We start from the raw sequence: 21729 nt of genomic DNA on the forward strand, positions 1-21729 counted from the left end.
CGGGATGGTGTGTGACTTGGAGGGGAACGTGCAGGTGGTGTTGTTCCCATGTGCCTGCTGCTCTTGTCCTTCTAGGTGGTAGAGGTCGCGGGTTTGGGAGGTGCTGTCGAAGAAGCCTTGGCGAGTTGCTGCAGTGCATCCTGTGGATGGTACACACTGCAGCCACAGTGCACCGGTGGTGAAGGGAGTGAATGTTTAGGGTGATGGATGGGGTGCCAATCAAGCGGGCTGCTTTATCTTGGATGGTGTCGAGCTTCTTGAGTGTTGTTGGAGCTGCACTCATCCAGGCAAGTGGAGAGTATTCCATCACACTCCTGACTTGTGCCTTGTAGATGGTGGAAAGGCTTTGGGGAGTCAGGAGGTGAGTCACTCGCCGCAGAACACCCAGCCTCTGACCTGCTCTCGTTGCCACAGTATTTATATGGCTGGTCCAGTTCAGTTTCTGGTCAATGGTGACCCCCAGGATGTTGATGGTGGGGGATTCGGCGATGGTAATGCCGTTGAATGTCAAGGGGAGGTGGTTAGACTTTCTCTTGTTGGAGATGGTCATTGCCTGGCACTTATCTGGCGCGAATGTTACTTGCCACTTATCAGCCCAAGCCTGGATGTTGTCCAGGTCTTGCTGCATGCGGGCTCGGACTGCTTCATTATCTGAGGGGTTGCGAATGGAACTGAACACTGTGCAGTCATCAGCGAACATCCCCATTTCTGACCTTATGATGGAGGGAAGGTCATTGATGAAGCAGCTGAAGATGGTTGGGCCTAGGACACTGCCCTGAGGAACTCTTGCAGCAATGCCCTGGGGCTGAGATGATTGGCCTCCAACAACCACTACCATCTTCCTTTGTGCTAGGTATGACTCCAGCCACTGGAGAGTTTTCCCCCCGATTCCCATGGACTTCAATTTTACTAGGGCTCCTTGGTGCCACACTCGGTCAAATGCTGCCTTGATGTCAAGGGCAGTCACTCTCACCTCACCTCGAATTCAGCTCTTTTGTCCATGTTTGGACCAAGGCTGTAATGAGGTCTGGAGCCGAGTGGTCCTGGCGGAACCCAAACTGAGCATCGGTGAGCAGGTTATTGGTGAGTAAGTGCCGCTTGATAGCACTGTCGACGACACCTTCCATCACTTTGCTGATGATTGAGAGTAGACTGATGGGGCGGTAATTGGCCGGATTGGATTTGTCCTGCTTTTTGTGGACAGGACATACCTGGGCAATTTTCCACATTGTCGGGTAGATGCCAGTGTTGTCGCTGTACTGGAACAGCTTGGCTAGAGGCGCAGCTAGTTCTGGAGCACAAGTCTTCAGCACTACAGCTGGGATGTTGTCGGGGCCCATATCCTTTGCTGTATCCAGTGCACTCAGCCGTTTCTTGATATCACGTGGAGTGAATCGAATTGGCCGAAGACTGGCTTCCGTGATGGTGGGGATATCGGGAGGAGGCTGAGATGGATCATCCACTCGGCACTTCTGGCTGAAGATGGTTGCAAACGCTTCAGCCTTGTCTTTTGCACTCACGTGCTGGACTCCGCCATCATTGAGAATGGGGATGTTTGCAGAGCCTCCTCCTCCCGTAAGTTGTTTAATTGTCCACCACCATTCACGACTGGATGTGGCAGGACTGCAGAGCTTTGATCTGATCCGTTGGTTGTGGAATCGCTTAGCTCTGTCTATAGCATGTTGCTTCCGCTGTTTAGCATGCATGTAGTCCTGAGTTGTAGCTTCACCAGGTTGGTACCTCATTTTTAGGTACGCCTGGTGCTGCTCCTAGCATGCTCTTCTACACTCCTCATTGAACCACAGGAACAGACAGAGGATCTTAGTGCAACATCTCAACCCAAGGACTGCACTTCGGGCAATTCTGTATTCCCTCAGGACTGCACTGAAGTGTTGGCTGAGTTTTATGTACCATGTCCCAAAGCTATAACCTTCTGATTCAGAAAACAAAGCTAAGCCAAGCTGACACTTTTTATAGTTTATTTTTGTTGAACAAACTGAGCTAGAAGCTTGGATAACACCAAAGTATAATAGATTAATAAAAAAAACATTAACTAGTAGCTGTAGCAAACTGGATTTTGCCTGTGTTGCCTAAGCTGAGTTTTTGAACTAAGATTTCTGTAATGTTAAGTTCAACATTTTCTCCACAATAAGCCTGAAGTTAGCTTCAAAATAATGGCTTAAAATGTTAATTTGCTATTCAGAAGGGGGGAGTTGTCTATAGTCTCAAACATTTTTGGCTATTGTGAGCACTACATTTTTTGCAACATTTGCAAGGGCCAGGTGTGATTCCACTAGCACAGTAGGAGCTAAGATAGATTTTTTAAGAGTCTCCTGCTCGCACATCAAAGGAATGCTATAATCTCAGGGTTGTAACTTTGATTGACATTGCAGTAGGTTGAACCCCTAATCTCATAGAATTAAAGCTCCCTCCCTCCTTCCCCGCCCAGGTACAATGAGCTGTGATCTAGCAGGTCCGAGCAACAATGGCCTTTTTCTGTGCTGTAAATGTGCCTGTCCTATATTAACTACAAAGTTTTCTTTTACTAAGACATAATGACATGTAGAAAATCTTTGGCTGAATACAGCATTGCCTAAAGCAGACGATCAATAATCATGCCAATATCTAATGAAGGTGCATCAGTCTGTAGCAGTCATCAGGGAGTCCCACTTGACAGAATGCAGTGCCCTCCAAAAAAACTTCACAAATGACACACCTGGATTAATTCTGAAAACCAAAGAAATGCTGCCTGTTCATGCCACAACATTTGCAACACTCAGCACGTATCCACAACCCCATTTCACAACACAGACACAAGCACGTTACAGCTATACTTATCTGTTCCATTACCTAACCAGTTATCTCTTGTCTTACACAATCAAATTTTTTCAGACAGATGACTGATAACCAATCCCTGTGCTTACACATTCCAGTAACAATTCCAATTAAGCAAGCTGAGGCATGTCACCATCAAGATTACTAAGATCTTCTTCACAACAACAACTTGAATTTATATAGTGCCTTTAACGTAGTGAAACGTCCTAAGGTGCTTCACAGAAGCATTACCAAACAAAATTTGACACTGGGACACATAAGGAGGTATTAGGACAAGTGACTAAAAGCTTGGTCAAAGAGGTAGGTTTTAAGGACTGTCTTAAAGGAGGAACATAAGAACATAAAAAAGATCAGGAGTAGGCCATACGGGCCCTTCGAGCATCCTCCGCTATTCAAGATGATCATGGCTGATCTTCTACCTCAACTTTACTTTCCCACCCTATCCCCATATCCCCTGATTCCCTTAGTGTCCGAAAATCTATCGATCTCAGTCTTGAATATAGTGAACAATTGAGCATCCACAGTCCACTGGGGTAGAGAACTCCAAAGATTCACAACCCTCTGAGTGAAGAAATTTTTTATCATCTCTATCCTAAATGGTCGACCACTAACCTTGAGACTATGACCCCTAGTTCTAGACTCTCCAGCCAGGGGAAACAGCCTCTCAGTATCTACCCTGTCAAGTCCTCTAAGAATCTTATATGTTTCAATGAGATCACCTCTCATTCTTCTAAACTCCAGAGAATATAGGCCCATTCTACTCAATCTCTCCTCATAAGACAGTCCTCTCATCCCAGGAATCAATCTAGTGAACCTTGGTTGCATTGCCTCTAAGGCAAGTATGTCCTTTCTTAGATAAGACCATCAAAACTGTACACAGTACTCCAGGTGTGGTCGCACCAGAGCCCTATATAATTGCAACAAGACTTCCTTACTCTTATGCTCCAACACCCTTGCAATAAAAGCTAACATACTATTTGCCTTCCTAATTGCTTGCTGTACCTACATGTTAACTTTGTGATTCGTGTACAAGGACACCCAAATCCCTCTGAATACAGACATTTACTAGTCTCTCACCCTTAAAAAAAAATTCTGCTTTTCTATTCTTCCTACCAAAGTGGATAATTTAACATTTCCCTACATTATACTCCATCTGCCACCTTCTTGCCCAATCACTTAACCTGTCTATATCCCTTTGTAGCCTCTTTGCATCCTCAACTTACTTTCCCACCAAGCTTTGTATTGTCAGCAGTCTTGGATACATTACACTCAGTCCCCTCATCTAAGTCATTAATATATATTGTAAACAGCTGAGGCTCAGTGAATTGAGTTGATGCTTGGGCAAGAATATGGTTTCTGTAGAATATCAAAACAACTTATTTTATAAGATTGAGTCTTGTATTGTATTGTTTATTATTAGGGGGCCTCAATTAAAATAGGACAGTTGAGAAGTATTATAAAGATTATCGTACTGATCACTGTCAAGTGTTCCAGAATGTCCCAGTAATTTACAGCCTGACTTTCTTGCATCCCCCCCACCCCACTCCTTCCCTCTTTTAACTTAGTGATAGAAAGAATGGGAAAAATTACCAGCAAAACCAGATGTTTTTTGTCTAAGAACAACCTCTTACTTTATCATCAAACTCTTCATGTCTCTGTCATCCCCCTCTCGCAACTCAATCTTGCTGGTCAGTGTGAGTGAGACTTCTGTCTTTGCGAGCTGGGAGAGTACATTTTCTTTGTTGGGGTCATTCGGGTCAACAGCCCCCTCCCCTGGGAAGAAAGAAATTGCATTCAGTTTAACTGACAGTAGATGTTGCTCTCTGGACTCAAGAGGCCAGATATGTTTAGACTGTCGCCAAAGATTGAAAATGCATAGACAAAAAACAAATCAGCTGTCTAGACATACAAACATCCAAACACATTGTAAGAATAGCATCTGCTAAAGTTTTCTCATTTCTGACAGACTTCTGAACCATATTCAGGAGCCCAACCAAACTGCATATAGTAAAGCCAGAAATCTCAGCAACTCAGTTAAATTAGTAAGAACATCAGATCTCCAGCTAAACACTGGTAACCAAAACTGAATTATAAAAAATTTCTCCAAACAGTTGTAAAAATTAGTACAATTAGTTAAGAAGCTGTGTTTAGTGTAACACAAGAAATTGAATTTAAAGGAGTAATACCTGACCATCTGCTTTTTAAACTATGCAAGTGTGGCATGTTTTGGGAGGGTTCTGGGAGCTGGGTTTGAGCTATGAAATGAAGCCTCTCTGCTACCAGCAGATATTCTGGGTGCAGTTAACCTTGAAGTCACTTCTCTCCCTGTTGTTAAAAGTCTTTGCGACTGTATCTTTGGTCATCTTTCCTATTATTGTTCAGCACCAGCACTCTATGTGAAGCACCTTGTGTAGAAAAGAAATTTGACTACTAGTCCTAGAATACATTAGCACGTAGTCCTCAGCAGCAAGAAATACTACTTCAACCCCTATCCCATTCGATAAAAGGCCCAAGACTGTCCTTATGTTTAATACATAGCACGCACTATGGACTCAAATGAGAGACAAACTCTTCCTTTCTCCCCAACTTGGGTACTGGAAAGTGTAGCCAGAAAGGCTTCCAGAATAACTCCAGATTTGATGTGGAGACAAAAAACAAATCAGCTGTCTAGATATACAAATTATTTGATTTTAATTTTAATTTTAAAATAAAATTGTTAGACTATAACCTGGTGTTGTAAGATTCCTTACAACTCCAGATTTGATAGAAGTGTTCAAGATCATGAACGGTTTTGATAGTTCTTCCCTATTTACTCTGTTTCCAGTGGCAGAAGGGTCGGTAACTGAAGGACACAGATTAAAAGTGATCCGTAAGAGCCAGAGGCGACATGAGGAAACATTTTTTACGTAGCGCCTTGTAATGATCTGGAATGCACTGCTTGAAAGGGTGGCGGAAGCAGATTCAATAGTAACTTTCGAAAGGAAATTAGATGAATATTTGAAGGGAAAAAATTTACAGGCCTACGGGGAAAGAGAAGGGGAATGGGACTAATTGGATAGCTCTTTCAAAGAGCCGTCACAGGAACGATGGGCCGAACGGCCTCCTCTTGTGCTGTACCTATGATAGTATGAATAAATATTGCCTAAATTATAGTGACTACACTACAAAAGTAGTTCATTGACTGAAGAGCTTTGGGATGTCCTGAGGTGTTTAAAGGCACAATATGAATGCAAGTTCGTTCATTCACTAAATTTCCAATTTGCCGTGTTATTTTTGTTGCTTAGTGCAAATTATTGAATAATTCATTTTAAGCATAGAAATAACGGAGTAGACTATTATGTAGCCTTTCACCAAAAATCAAGTAAAGAAAAATGCTTAATTTGAAATATACAAGAATTTTATTGTGGCTAAATCTAAAATGTCTGCAAGCATAGATTTCTATTTTTTTTAAAATTCGTTCATGGCACGTGGGTGTCGCTGGCGAGGCCAGCATTTATTGTCTATCCCTAATTGCCCTTGAGAAGGTGGTGGTGAGCCGCCTTCTTGAACCACTGCAGCCCATGTGGTGAAGGTCCTCCCACAGTGCTGTTAGGAAGGGAGTTCCAGGATTTTTACCCAGCGACGATGAAGGAACGGCGATATATTTCCAAGTCGGGATGGTGTATGACTTGGAGGGGAACGTGCAGGTGGTGTTGTTCCCACGTGCCTGCTGCCCCTGTCCTTCTAGGTGGTAGAGGTCGCGGGTTTGGGAGGTGCTGTCGAAGAAGCCTTGGCGAGTTGTTGCAGTGCATCCTGTGGATGGTACACGCTGCAGCCACAGTGCGCCGGTGGTGAAGGGAGTGAATGTTTAGCGTGGTGCATGGGGTGCCAATCAAGCAGACTGCTGTGTCCTGGATGGTATCGAGCTTCTTAAGTGTTGTTGGAGCTGCACTCATCCAGGCAAGTGGAGAGTATTCCATCACACTCCTGACTTGTGCCTTGTAGATGGTGGAAAGGCTTTGGGAAGTCAGGAGGTGAGTCACTCGCCGCAGAATACCCAGCCTCTGACCTGCTCTTGTAGCCACAGTATTTATATGGCTGGTCCAGTTAAGTTTCTGGTCAATGGTGACCCCCAGGATGTTGATGGTGGGGGATTCGGCGATGGTAATGCCGTTGAATGTCAAGGGGAGGTGGTTAGACTCTCTCTTGTTGGAGATAGTCATTGCCTGGCACTTGTCTGGCACGAAAGTTACTTGCCACTTATGAGCCCAAGCCTGGATGTTGTCCAGGTCTTGCTGCTTGAGGGCTCGGACTGCTTCATTATCTGAGGGGTTGCGAATGGAACTGAACACTGTGCAGTCATCAGCGAACATCCCCATTTCTGACCTTATGATGGAGGGAAGGTCATTGATGAAGCAGCTGAATATGGTTGGACCTCAGACACTGTCTTTCAATTTATGAAAAAGATTATTTTTTTCACCCTCGATGAATTTACTTCTTAGCCTAAAACAAAAATCTACAATAATTTCTTAATTTACTCACCAATCAAAGTTTCAACATCAGGTACACTTCCTAATCCTTCCAGTAGCTCGTGCAGTAGGTCATTGTGATCTGGCGAAATAGCTTCCTGGTGCTCTAACAGAAGCTGACACAAGGAAAATAATTAGATTGGGTCACTAATCTGTCACATTGGTTTAAACTATCCACATTTATTCATATCTGGAAAACAAAATGAACTACAAAACCTACAAACTGAATACCAATGTGCAGTCCATTTCCTGCTAAAGAAAAAATATATAGATCTCAACTAGAAAAATTTATTCAAAATCACAATAAATTGCCCATGCCTACAGTTGAGCATGGAATGCAGCATACATTATTTGCACTGGTCTCGGAACGTGCACACACATTTTTATGGGAGAGTTTCAGTAAATTTCTTCTTTATAAAGTTTTCAATCTCCCTTTTACCTTTGTCTAACTGGCCTGACACCTGCAGGAGACTGCACTGATACATAGTTTGCTTCCAGACCACCAATGTCCCCTGTAGTCAGATGCTGATAGGTACTTGGGTCTGCCCAAGTGGGACTTTTAAAAAAAATTTCCCTCCATGCTGCTGAAAGATGCCACAGGTTCCCTCGCCATTGCTCGAGGTCAAGAACCACATTGAGTGGGACTCTAATCTGCATTTGTCCCTTATTCTGTGGCTCCGAACATAAGTGAAAGGTCTATTCTTAGGTTCTCAAATTGTGATAAAATTTTTAAATCTCAAAACTGGATGCGATACAGTATATGAATCACTAAACATTGGTAGATCTTCCTAGTATTCATATTTTCATGATAAATATTGTCAAATGAAGTACCTCATATCAACTTTTGTTCCTGAATGTTTTTGCATAGATCTTGTGCTAATTGCCCACCATTCTAGGCAATGTTACATTGAGTCTACAGCAAAAAAACAGGCCATTTGACCCAACTGGTCTATTCCAGTGTTTATGCTTCACGAGCCTCCTCCCTCCCTACTTCAACTACCTCTATCAGCACACCTTTCGATTCCTTTCTCCTTCATGTGCTTATCTAGCTTTCTCTTAAATGCATCTATGCTATTTGCCTTAACTATTCCTTGTGGTAGCACGTTCCACATTCTTATAAACAAGTTTCTCCTGAATTCCCTATTGGATTTATTAATGATTATCTTATATCGATGACATCTAGTTTTGGACTCCCCACAAGTGGAAACATTTTCTCTACGCCTACCCTATCAAAATCTTAAAGAACCTCTATCAAGTCACCCCTCAGCCTTTTCTTTTCTGGAGAAAAGAGCCCCAGCCTGTTCAGACTTTCCTGATAATGATATCCTCTCAGTTCTGGTATCATCCTTGTGAATCTTTTTGTACCTTCTCCAATGCTTCTATATCCCTTTTATAACAGAGATCGGAACTGTGCACAGTACTCCAAATGTGGTCTAACCAAGGTTCTATACAAGTTTAATATAACTTCATTGCTTTTCAATTCTATCCCTCTAGAAATGAACCCTAGTACTTTATTTGCCTTTACGGCCTTATTAACCTGCCTCGCTACTTTTAGTGATTTGTGTATCGGTACCCAGAGATCCCTTTGCTCCTCTACCCCATTCAGACTCTTATTTTCCAAGCAGTATGTGGCCTCCTTATCCTTCCCACAAAAATGCACCTCACACTTATCTCTATTGAAATTCATTTGCCAATTACACACCCATTCTGCAAGTTTATTAACATCTTCTTGCATTTTAACACATTCTTCCTTTGTATTAACTGCACTTCCCAATTTCGTGTCGTCCACAAATTTTGAAATTGTATTTCCAATTCCAAATTCTTAATGTAAATTATCAACAGTAGTACCAGCACGATCCCGTGCAACACCACTTTCTACCTTTTGCCGGTCTGAGTAGCTATCCTTAAACACCTATTTTCTGCTTTGTAGCCAGTTTGCTATCCATTCTGCTACCTGTCCCCTGACTCCACATGCTCTGACCGTAGTCATGAGTCTACAGTGCAGTACTTTATCAAAGGCCTGTTGAAAATCCAAATATATTACATCTACCGCATTATCCTTGTCCACTCTTTCTGTTACTTCTTTAAAGAATTCAATAAGGTTGGTCAAGCATGACTTTCCCTTCTGAAATCCGTGCTGACTACTCTATTACATTTTCGTTCTATGCTGGGAACATCGTTGTTCATAATTTACATTAACAATTTGGAATCGGAAGTACAATTTCAAAATTTGTGGGCGACATGAAATTAGGAAGTGCAGTTAATACAAAAGGAAGACTGTGTTAAAATGCAAGAAGACATTAATAAACTTGCAGAATGGGCATGTAATTGGCAAATGAATTTCAATATAGATAAGTGTGAGGTGCATTTTTGTAGGAAGAATTTCTGTTACATCTTTGAGTAAAGATTCCATTATCTTTCCTACCATTGACATTAAGCTAACTGGTCTACAGTTCCCTGGACTTGTTCTATCTCCCTATTTAAATATAGGAATAACATTAGCTGTCCGCCAATCCTCTGGCACTGTTCCCTTTTCTAATGATTTTTTATAGGTATGTAATAGTGCATCTGCTATCTCTTGCCTAACTTCTTTTTAATATGCATGGATGCAATCCATCTGGACCTGGGGTCTTATCCTCTCTACGTTTGATTAGTTTATCAATTATCTCCCCCCTTTCCATCTTAAGTGCCTTTATACCTTTTTTGATCTCCTCTTCTAATGCCATATCCACCATGTTAGTCTCCCTGGTAAATACTGAGGCAAAGTAACTATTCAATATTTCTGCCATTTCACTGTCATTACCTGTAAGTTTATTTTGTGCATTCCTTAGTGGTCCTATCCTTATCCTGATTTTTCTCTTTTGTTATTTGTGTTTGCAGAATACTTTACTATTTCTTTTTATAATCCTTGATAATTTAATTTCGTAGTTCCTCTTTGCTTTCCCAATTGTTTCTTTGACATCCTTCCTAACCTCCTCTCCTTTATTGTCGATGCACTTACAGTATGACTTTTTTATACGTTTCAATTTTACCCTTATTTCTTTATTCATCCATGGAGTTTCTTTATTGGCTAGTTTGTTCTCGTTTTTCCAGAGGAATATATTGCTCCTGAACTCTATTGATCAACGTTTTAAATATTTCCCACTGCTCTTCTTTGTCTGTCAATTTATTTTTTCCCAATTTACCTTCCCTAGTTCCATTCTCATCCCCTCAAAATTAGCTTTTTCCCCAATCTATTATTTTGGTCTTTGTCTTACCTACATCTTTCTCAATCATTATTTTAAACCTCATTGTGTTATAATCTTTTAGAAAAGATAGGCAATGTGGAAAAGGAGTAAGTTAGCCCAGATACTAAAGGATCTTGGCTCAGAAAATCAGGATGTAGAATCAGTATGGGTGAGCTAAGAAATAACAAGGGCAGAAAACACTGGTGGGATTATTTTATCGGCCCCTTAATTGGAGTTATAGTGTCGGACAGAGTATAAATCAGGACTTTACAGGAGTATATAACAAGGGTAATGCAATAATTGTGGGGGACTTTAACCTTCATATAGAATGGGCAAACCAAATTGGCAAAAGTATTTTGGAGGACGAGTTTATGGTATGCATTCAAGATAGTTTTCCAGAACAATTTGTCGAGTAACCAACTAGGGATCAGGCTATTTTAGATCTAGTATTGTGTAATGAGACAGGGTTAATTAGTAATCTTATAGTAAAGGATCTTCTGGGACAGAGTGATCATAATGTGATAGAATTTCATTGAGTTTGAGACTGATGGAGTTAAGTCCCAAAACTAGGCTCTTAAATTTAAACAAAGCCAATTACGGAGGTAGATTGGGAAATTAGATTAAAAGATATAACAGTGGATAAGCAAAGGCAAACATTTAAAGAAATAATTCATAATTTTCAACAAATATACATTCCCTTGAGGAATAAAAACCCCATTGGAAAAGTGATCTAACCATGGCTAACTAGAGAAGTTAAGGATAGTTTTAGATTAAAAGAGGCTTAGAATATTGCCAAAAAGAGTAGTACGCCTGACGATTGGGAGGGTTTTAGAAATCAGCAAAGGATGGTCAAGAAATTGATGAAGAGGGAGATAAATGAATGGAGAGTAAACTAGCAAGAAATATAAAACAGATTGTAAGAGCTTCTACAAGTATGCAAAAAGGAAGAGATTAGCAAAAGTAAACATGGGTCTCTTAGAGGCAGAGACAGGAGAAATTATAATGGGGAATAAAGAAATGGCAGAGGTGCTAAACAAATATTTTGTATCTTGTCTTCACAGTAGAAGACACAAAAAACATACCTGAAATAGTGGGGAACCAAGGGTCTAATGAGGGTGAGGAACTTAAAGTAATTAAGATTAGTAAAGGAAAAGTACTGGAGAAATTAATGGGACTAAAAGCCGACAAATCCTCTGTACAATCCTAGGGTTTTAAAAGAAGTGGCTGCAGAGACAGCGGAAGCATTGGTTTTGATCTGCCAGAATTCCCTATATTCTAGAACAGTCCCTATGGATTAGAAGGTAGTGAATATAACTCCGCTATTCAAGAAAGGAGGGAGAGATAAAACAGGGAACTATAGGCCAGTTAGCCTGACATCAATAGTAGGGAAAACGCTAGAATCTATTAGTAAGGACATAGTAACAGGGCACTTAGAAAATCATAATATGATTAGGCAGAGTCAACACAGTTTTATGAAAGGGAAATCATGTTTGACAAATCTATTAGAGTTTTTTTTTGAGTGTAACTAGCAGGGTAGATAAAAGGGAACCAGTGGATGTAGTATATTTGTATTTTCGATAAGGTGCCACATAAAAGGTTGTTACACAAGATTAGTGCTCAAATTAGCATAGATTGAGGATTGGTTAATGGACAGAAAACAGAGTAGAAATAAACCGATCATTTTCAGGTTGGCAGGTTGTATCTAGTGGGATGCCGCAAGGATCAGTGCTTGGGCCTCAGCTGTTAACAATACATATCAATGATTTAGATTGGGGGGGGGGGAAACCAAGGATAATGTACCTAAGTTTGCTGACGATACAAAGCTAGGTGGGACAGTAAACTGTGAGGAGGATGCAAAGAGGCTGCAAAGGGATATGGAGAGGTTAAGTGAGTGGGTGAGAAAGTGGCAGATGGAATATAACATGGGGAAATGTAAAATTATCTTTGGTAGGGAGAATAGAAAAGCAGAATATTTTTTAAAAAGGTGAGAGACTAAGAAATGTTGGTAGTCAGAGGATTTGGGTGTCCTTGTACACGAAACACAGCAAATTAACATGCAGGTACACCAAGCAACAGGAAAGCAAATGGTACGTTGGCCTTTATTGCATGGGGTTGGAGCACTAGAGTAAGGAAGTTTTGCTGCAATTGTACACGGCTTTGGTGAGACTACACCTGGAATACTGTGTACAGTTTTGGTCTTCTTACCAAAAGGAAGGATATACTTGCCTTAGAGGCAGTGCAACGAAGGTTCACTAGATTGAATCCTGGGATGAGAGGGTTGTCCTATGAGGAAAGATTGAGTAGAATGGGCCTATATTCTCTGGAGTTTAAATGAATGAGAAGTGATCTCATTGAAACGTATAACATTCTTAGAGAGCTTGACAGGGTAGATGCTGAAAGGCCGTTTCCCCTGGCTGCAGAGTCTAGAACTTGGGATCATAGTCTCAAGATAAGGGGTCAGCCATTTAGAACTGAGGTGAGGAAAAATTTCTTCACTGAGGGTTGTGAATCTTTGGAATTCTCTACCCCAGAGGGCTATGGATGCTCTGTCGTTGACTATATTCAAGACTGAGATCATTAGATTTTTGGACACTAAGGGAATCAAGGGATATGAGGATAGGGCAGGAAAGTGGAGTTGAGGTAGAAGATCAGCCATGATCTTACTGAATGGCTGAGCAGGCTCGAGGGGCCGCATGGCCTACTCCTGCTCCTATTTCTTATATTATGATTGCTATTGCCTAGATGTTCCCCTACACTTACTCCTCTTATCTGCTCCAGTTCATTTCCCATTACTAGATCCAACAGTGATTCCTCGCTTGTTGGGCTTCTCACTTACTGGGTAAGAAAGGAGTTATGTACACACTAAAAACTCCATTCCCCTTTCCCTACCTCTTGCCAGTTTATTTGGGGGTAGTTGAAATATCCCATGATGATTATTCGATGTTTTTACTCATTTCATAGATTTGCCTACATATTTCTTCCTCCACTTCTCTTCCACTATTAGGTGGTCTGTAAAATATACCTATTAACGTGATTGATTCCTTTCTATCCTTTGTCTCAATCCGTATGGATTCTGTTTCTATCTTTATATTATTTATGTCCCCTTTTTCTATTGCCATTATGTTGTCTCCAATTAGTACAGCTACCTCACTCCCCCTCCTTCCTTCCCTGTCCTTTCTAAATAAGATATATCCTGCAATATTTTCCTGTTCTTTATGTAGCCATGTTTTAGTTATCACTATTACATCTGGCTCATCGCTGTGAATTATTGCCTCCGTTTTGTTTCAGATGCTGTGCACATTGCTGTACAGGCAATTCAGTTTGTTTTAATAATAGTTCCCCTCACTTTATTTTCAACAGTCATTTTGTACTCATGTTCTATAACTGTATTTGTTCCCTGACCGTCTAGGGTACCCTTATTCCTTACCTTGTTCTGACCTGTACTCTCATCTCCTATTTCTTTTATCGTCAGACTAATGTCATTTTCACCGGATCCCTGTGGCAGCTATAACATTTATGTGGTAAAAATAAAGCTGTGCTCAGTAAATGCTGAGGAAAGTTTACCACAAAAATACACAAGAGAATATATTTACAAGGAAACCCCAAAACTTAGCTACATTTTTTATTTTATAGGTCATTACCTTCTAATGCAGGACCTAAACACTCTTGTTCTACATTTTGCACTGTAGCTAGCACTGGTTTATATTGACATGAAGCAGAAAGCAAAGACTGCAACATTATTTGCAAAGCCCTAATAAATTAAGAATATGCATTTAAAGGATTGGCTGAGAAGCATACACTAGTTACTCATACTTTGCAATTATAATTCATGAAAACTGTTTCCCGAGTTACTTGCAGCAGCTTGCACATAAATCAGTGGTCTGGCTTGCTTAGAAATGTAAAGCACCATTGCACAGGTACAGGAGTAATGATGTTTTGAGCTTGGAAGAAGTGGGACAGCAAGTACATTGAAGGGAAATATGCAATAGACATACGGAGTTTATTAAAGAAGTCAAAATAAAATGCAGACGGTCCTAGTTTATATCTTTGGAAAAAAAGCCACTAAAACCAAACCAGAAAACTGATCAACTTTCATAAGCATTCCCTGGCAAAGCAAACTTAGAGGTGGCTTGGATAGCAACCCAAATATGAGGCAAGCTCATACAGATATAATTGTAAGCTGGAAACCTGTGTGTAAAAGCCCTTTTTTGGGTCGAATGGCAAACTCGTACACATACACTAGTTGATTTGTGGTTTTGCTGATGGACAAAAAATGGAGTTAAGCAGGGAATTAAGGCACTCGGCTAGGCCTGGATTTGAGCGAGGCACCTAGGTTGGAAGTGCAGCACTTCAGAGTGCCTGGTCTCGTGTGGAAAAGTACAAAAGGCCTTTAGGGGTGCATTGAAGGCCAGCAGCATAGTGGCACTTGAGGAATTATAATCTTTCACATCAGAGGTGGACTCCTGTGCTTGCACATCGTTTACATTGGGCCTCTGAACACAAAGAATCAGCTGGTGAATGGGGATTGAAAAACAAAGTAGGGGGTGTTCCCAGACAGGATGGTTACAGGCTTGATGGGAGATATTGTGCTATTTCAGAAAGGTGGGCAGAGAAGTTGTTGGAGCCAAGGTTATGAGCAAGTTTGTTTTTTTTGTTAATTTTTTAAAATATGTTCCACAAGACTTTTTCTTTTAAGGTTATGTAGTAGGTTGAGGAGAAGCCATTTTGAAATCTATATTTTGCTGTGTTTGGGAGAAAATTTAAAATGGGAGAAACGTTTTGAGCAAATAACCCATTAAAAAGGAGAAAAATAGGCAATTAAACATTTAACTAATAAGGAAGAAAAAAATTGACTTATGTCCATAATGTAAACAACTTGACTCAACATGTTTGAAACACAAGACATTGCGTTATAAAGTGGTCGACCTTTCTGGGATTTAACGGTACAAAATTATTAAAAAGATTTAATGGGCTTGATCAGCAACCAATTACCAATATGATTTGTGCACATACACAGCAAAATGGCGTGTGCAGCTTCCGGCTTCAGATCCAAAGATGATTCTTTTGGGACACACATACCAACAACAATTTCCAGAATTCCAAGTGAGTGAAATAAAACCTCTTGGAGAATTCAATGAGAAAACAGCACCATGGGGTCCATCTGTTAATATTGGTGATGGTAGCTGTTCATACAGGAGGTAGAACAAGCATCACAATAGACCACAGTAGGAACAATATTAGTGGTTGTCAATGGCAGAGGAGCAAATAAGAGACCTGGCAGTCCCACCCTGCAGGCAGGACATTCAAACTCAACACAAATGATGAGATAAGGAGGAAGGCAGGTGGGGAAGGTGGAAAGAGAAGGGAGCAAATCACAATTTCACCTCAGCAGGGGACAGTGCAGAAGTCTGCGTTTCCCTCTTTCTCAGCTGAGGGCAGTGGACAGTGCTTCCCTCCACCTTGGCCTTGAAAATCTTCAGTGGAGGGAGGGGAGTTGTGAACTACGCCTTCCCCCTCCCCAGCCCTGGAACCCACTTCGATTCTCAGTGGAGAGGAGAGTAGGGGAGTGGGGGACGGGTAGTTAACATTACAGTGAAGGGGCAGGCTGTATGTTTAATTTCTCTCTCGCTCAGGACCAAGTTTCTCTCAGTGGGAGTAGGATCAAGCCACGTTTCCCTCCCCAGCCACAGTATCACTACTTTCCTCCACTGCACCGGGAGGGCGTGGAGGGCCAGTTGCATTTCTGTGCAGTCACAAGCATAATGAGAAAGAGGCGAATCACAGCGGCCAGTGCTTCAAATTTGGACCTCTCTTTCACTGGCAATATTGGTGACAAAAGCAACCATGATGGCTGAGCTGAATTGAAGAGACCACTGCTTCAGCTGATTTAATGGAGCTGGATATGGCATGAAACTGGACTGCAAAGCAATTTAGTCTCGGTTGGGAGAGGTGCTGTTTAATTGTCAACTAAACTGAGGGTCATTAAACACTCAGGCGATATATACATTAAATATGGAGCCATGCTGTCTTGGGTGTCATCTGCCTTCAGTGTGCTGCAGTGATCATCAAACTATGCATTTACAAACAGGAATCCATGTTAGTAGCACCATAATTTATTTACAATGCGCAATATTATAATGTAGATAGTGGGATCAGCAGGAAACTGATGAGGCAATAAACAGGCCAAATGAGAATGTGGTGGTCCTTCTTCCCCAAAAGATACTTCACTGTTTAGCAAGATGATTGAATATGAACCAAAATTTATAAAGCAGCCTGAACTAACTAAATATTATACAGTGTATAACCTGTTTGGATTAAACTGGCTACAACCATTAGTGGTCATCCTAGAGCCCTAGGTAATGCTCTAACATCGTATGGCAAAATTACTTTTCACTGCCAATGGTCCCATCTCCTAAATCTGGGGAAGCAAAAACCAAAACATATGATAATGCTGGTCCTCAATAATACATTGGATTGCCACTGGCATGCTGGAACTCACTCAGTGTGGGGAGAATACAGAAGATGCCAAATACAATCAATTTTGCTTATATCATTAAATGGATAACTGGAGACTTGCAATAGAATGCTTCTGCATTTCATCTACAGATTCAACAGGACATAACAAATGCAATGAATGATAAGTGTGATGCATCTGTGCAGGTGGCCGTTATACCACCCGATTCATGAAAGGTGTCAACGATAATTCAAGCAGACAGGTCATTTCCACTCAGTGAATTTTTACTCGACACAACATACATAGATTTTGTTCTTTCACCACCGAAGAAAATGGTCATATCTCCAGAGAGATCAAGATAATATCATTTTCAAATGGCAATTTATTTCTGCTTCTTCCCTCTCTCCCCCCAACAAAAGCATTTGCACGAGAAAAGAGGAAGGTTAAGAAAGTGCAAGTTTACTTCTCCTAATTGGCTCATTAGAACAGGAGTAGGCCAATCAGCCCCTGGAGCCTGTTCCGCCATTCAATGAGATCATGGTTGATCTGTATCCTAACTCCATTTACCTGCCTTGGCTCCATATCCCTTAATACCCTCGGCTAGCAAAAATCTATCGATCTCTGATTTAAAATGATTCATTGAGCTAGCATCTACTGCTTTTTGTGGGAGAGAGTTCCACACTTCTACCACCCTTTGTGTGAAGAAGTGTTTCCTAACTTCTCTCCTGAATGGCCTGGCTCTGATTTTAAGTTTATGTTCCTTTGTCCTAGACTCCCCCACCAGCGGAAAAAGTTTCTCTCTATCTACCCTATCAATTCCTTTCAACATCCTAAAAACCTCAATCTTCTTAATCCCCTTAACCTTCTACATTCCTGAGAACACAAGCCAAGTTTACAATCTGCACTGCACCCCTTTCTACGGCCAATATATCCTTCCTAAGGTGCGCCGCCCAGAATTGTACACAGTACTCCAGATGTGGTCTAACCAGAGCTTTGTATAGCTGTAGCAAAACCTCCTCCCCTTTATATTCTAGCCCTCTCGATATAAAGGCTAACATTCCATTAGCCTTTTTGAGAATTTTTTGTACCTGACCACTACATTTTAGTGATCTGTGTATGTGGACCCCTAAATCTCTTTGGGACCTCCACTGTTCCAAGCTTTTCACCATTTTAAAAAATACTTGGATCTATCCTTTTTTGGTCCAAAATGGATAACCTCACACTTTAACCTGCATTGAAATCCATCTGCTACAGTTTTGCCCACTCACTTAATATATCAATGTCTCTTTGTAATTTTATGCTCCCATCTACACTACTTACTATGCCACCTATCTTTGTTCCATTGGCAAACTTGGATATAGGACTCACCATTGTGTTATCTAAGTCATTAATAAATATAGTGAATAGTTGAGGCCCCAGCATAGGTCCTTGCGGGACACCACTAGTCACTTCCAATTTGAATACATATCCATTAATGTTGGGATGTACTTCCACATGTACCAGGACCCTTATCCATTTATGTCTGAACTAGACACTAAGTATTGTCAGGCTATTGAGTAAATGTGTAGCAATGTCTGATTCTGAGCCATACAAATCAGTTAAATCCCTGGTCTGTGCTGAATTCATTAATCTCAGCCAGTGAAGTACTCTGGGTTGGGGAAGGAAAAAAAAGCCAGTGCTGCTACTCCTGGATCTTTATCCAATGACCCCTGCTAAAAATGTGCATGTGGATGTCAGGAGAAGATAGGATCAGGATCAGCCTGGCTAAGCCAACTCAACAGCCTGATAATACTCAGTGTCTAGCTCAGACATGAATGGATAAGGGCCCTGGTACCTGTGGAAGCACATCCCAGCATTAATCTTTGCCTTCATCAGAGGGAAATTAGAAGAAAAAAGCAAGTTCTATTGAGTTATGCCTTCATGTTTAAAAATGACATGTCCTTGCCTTTCAGATACCATACACATACATTTTGCTGACCTTATACTGTTGGAATAGTACGGTGTTTCACAACCGATACATTATCACTCAATTTTAAGAGGAAACCTTCAGTTCTAATAAATTCCATGTTTTTATAGAACCTGCACAGACAGACTGGCAAAGATCCAAACATTTATACACAGGACTATTGTGTACAGCAATATGGGAAGGAAACAATTTCAAAGGACAACTATTTTAAATCGCAAGGTTCCACTAGACCAGGATTCACAACCTGCTCCAGGTTTCTTCTGACTATTTTAGTTTAAAGAATTACATACACTTTGCTTAAGATTTATTTGCTTCGGTTGGCTAGGTTACTGCCAATGGTAAGAAAATGTGTTTTTACAGCCATAGTTCTAATCAACTTAAACCGTGGCTCAGACCCACAGGGAAGACCTGGTAAATTTCAGCAGGATTTAAAACATGTAACATAGTGATGGCTCTGACATAGTAATGTATTCCCAACCAAAGGATCATACTTTCAATTCTGGCTCCAAATGGCATTCAAATTCACCAATCCCCACTGAGCAATTTGTGCTACTTGTGACCACTCTCAGCTTCTTCTCAAGCTTCCCTTCAGTCCCTGCTGAATTGTCTGAAAGAGGAAATGAAACTTGGGCAGGAAGGCATCCCTTCCCGCACTGGTCTAGCACATCTCGACATAGAAATGCAAAGGAGCAGTACTGATTGAGTCTGTGTTAGGTGTCCACAGATTGGACTAAATTAATTTCTCAGCAGTATCCACACAGTATTAGTTCAGCAGCCTCACGATAAAGTTAATCAAAATTTTTCTTCAACCATATGTCGATAAAATTCAGACTTTCAGCCATTAAGAATTTCACACCAAATGATAGCATGCATGAAACTCCTTCGCACCACTCCAGTCACTAGTATTTGTGTGCTCAAATGATGTGGGCAATGACCAGGACATTCAATGAGAATGATTTCTTCCTTTTGCACCAGATGTGCTTTGTTAAGCTTGAAGCAAGGTGGATCTAGGGAAGGCGATTGAGATGTACAGTTATGATCGGCTGTTTCACTCAAACTGATCTATTAATTATTGCAATGGTGGCTTGTATTTATGAAGGGAGGCCAGATAGACCTGCCTCAGAACAACATTCCCTGGATCTGTGTCCTTCGTTGCAATGGTGAGCACAGGAGAGAGCACTGCTTTCCAATGTATACGTACTCGAGCAGGAAAAGGGAGGCTGCAAGCCTTGGGTCTGGGAAGGCGCTAAAGTGAGGGAGGAGGGTTCAAGATGGAAACACAATGGGAGGAACCATCAGAAGCATAGAGGAGAAAATGACGACTCAATATTATTGCATATTATTTTTTTTCCCAATTAATTAAGCCCCAGAGTTCAAACAGCATCTCCGATCACTGTGCCACGTTGGGGGCAAGGGGCTGCATGCATCCTCAGGAGGATGAGTACCAAGAGGCTGCATTCAACCTTGGGATGTACAAAATTGGGAAAACATAACAGTGGGTGGTTTAGTGGCACAGCCTATTGGAACATCAATGCGCTGGCAGTGGTAGGACATGAGTTTGAAGCTCCAAACTGCTGAGTCCTAGCTTCAAATACATTTCTGTGGGAGCTACTGAGCAGAGGTCAAGTGCCTCCTACAGACAGGGAAAAGTTAGAAAGACAGGTGCTCCCCAGTATGCTCCTGCATCTCCCAGTAGCTGGTTAAGAACATTGATTTTTTTTCTTCTTTAAAATACACTACATGACCTGCCAATACACTAAATGGCCTGCCAACACTCACTGTATAAGCTCACACATGAAGAATGGTCACTTGGTCAAGATACTGGAGTACTGCCAGCACTTGTGGAACTCCAACTCACCACATGTAGAAAATCAAAGGCAATGGGGGAAGGTGAGAATTAGCAAGTAAAATCATTCAATGAGTCATCCTATTTAAACAAAATTGATGCAGAAATAAAACAGCAGAATTGAAATTGTCAATTAATTCACAGCACAATGATCTTTTATCATGTTCATTCAAAATCCTTTTAAACAAAGCAGCAGGCATATTCTAAAAATAGAAGCTTTGGCAATGAACAGCTGCGTTAACTACACCCACACATTAAACCCCAGTGTGTCAACTCATTCACTTGCTGACTGTGTCAGACCATTGTAAAGGACAGAGCAAACCGACAGTGGATGTGGTTAGGGTGTTCTAACAAAGTAATGTCGTCAACTGGAATCTTCTACCTAAAGAAATGTATTGAAGAATACTAATTTATAAAGTTAGTTCCTGTAATAAACTTATTAATATATTTTTCAAGTGTTTAGGATATCCACTTTAAAGAACAGCTGAATAGGACACTACCCTATACTTCTAAAGAAAAATGTGTGTCCATACCTCATGTGCTTATTAGTGAGGGGCATCTTGCTCTCGAGCAGTGTCGGTATTTATAACAACTTGAACTTATATAGCACACCATATATAAGAAAATGTCCCAAGGTGCTTCACAAATAGGTGTAAGGAGAATGCACACTGAGCCAGGAAAGAGGGGTGACTAGAAGCTGGGTCAATGTGATGGGTCTTGAGGTTTTTTTAATTAATTAATTTTTTTAAAAAAAGGTGGAGAGGTTAAATAGGGAGTTCCAAAGAGAAGAACTGAGCAAACTGAATGCTCTGCCGCCAACAGTAGGGCAAAGGGGAGGTGGCGGGGGGAGGCGATATGCACAAAAGGCCAGATGAGTGAAGTGCTTAGGAAGG

At 41.1% G+C, this 21729-nt stretch overlaps 1 protein-coding gene and 1 long non-coding RNA gene across 2 annotated transcripts in view; one reads left to right on the forward strand and one right to left on the reverse strand.

Moving 5' to 3' along the window:
- The window catches only part of LOC137320821 (uncharacterized), an 83505-nt gene that overhangs the window by 61107 nt on the left and 669 nt on the right, over window positions 1-21729 (forward strand). The window lies entirely within an intron of this gene.
- Window positions 1-21729, reverse strand: part of iqgap2 (IQ motif containing GTPase activating protein 2) — a 330491-nt gene that overhangs the window by 32309 nt on the left and 276453 nt on the right. Inside the window, exons 31-32 of the mRNA XM_067982692.1 lie at window positions 7357-7459; window positions 4467-4608 (exon numbers count right to left, since the gene is read on the reverse strand). Coding sequence (XP_067838793.1) covers window positions 4467-4608; window positions 7357-7459 — 245 coding nt within the window. The remainder of the gene's footprint in view (window positions 1-4466; window positions 4609-7356; window positions 7460-21729) is intronic.

The sequence above is a fragment of the Heptranchias perlo genome, chromosome 4, assembly GCF_035084215.1.
Source record: "Heptranchias perlo isolate sHepPer1 chromosome 4, sHepPer1.hap1, whole genome shotgun sequence".
Lineage (NCBI taxonomy): Eukaryota > Metazoa > Chordata > Chondrichthyes > Hexanchiformes > Hexanchidae > Heptranchias > Heptranchias perlo.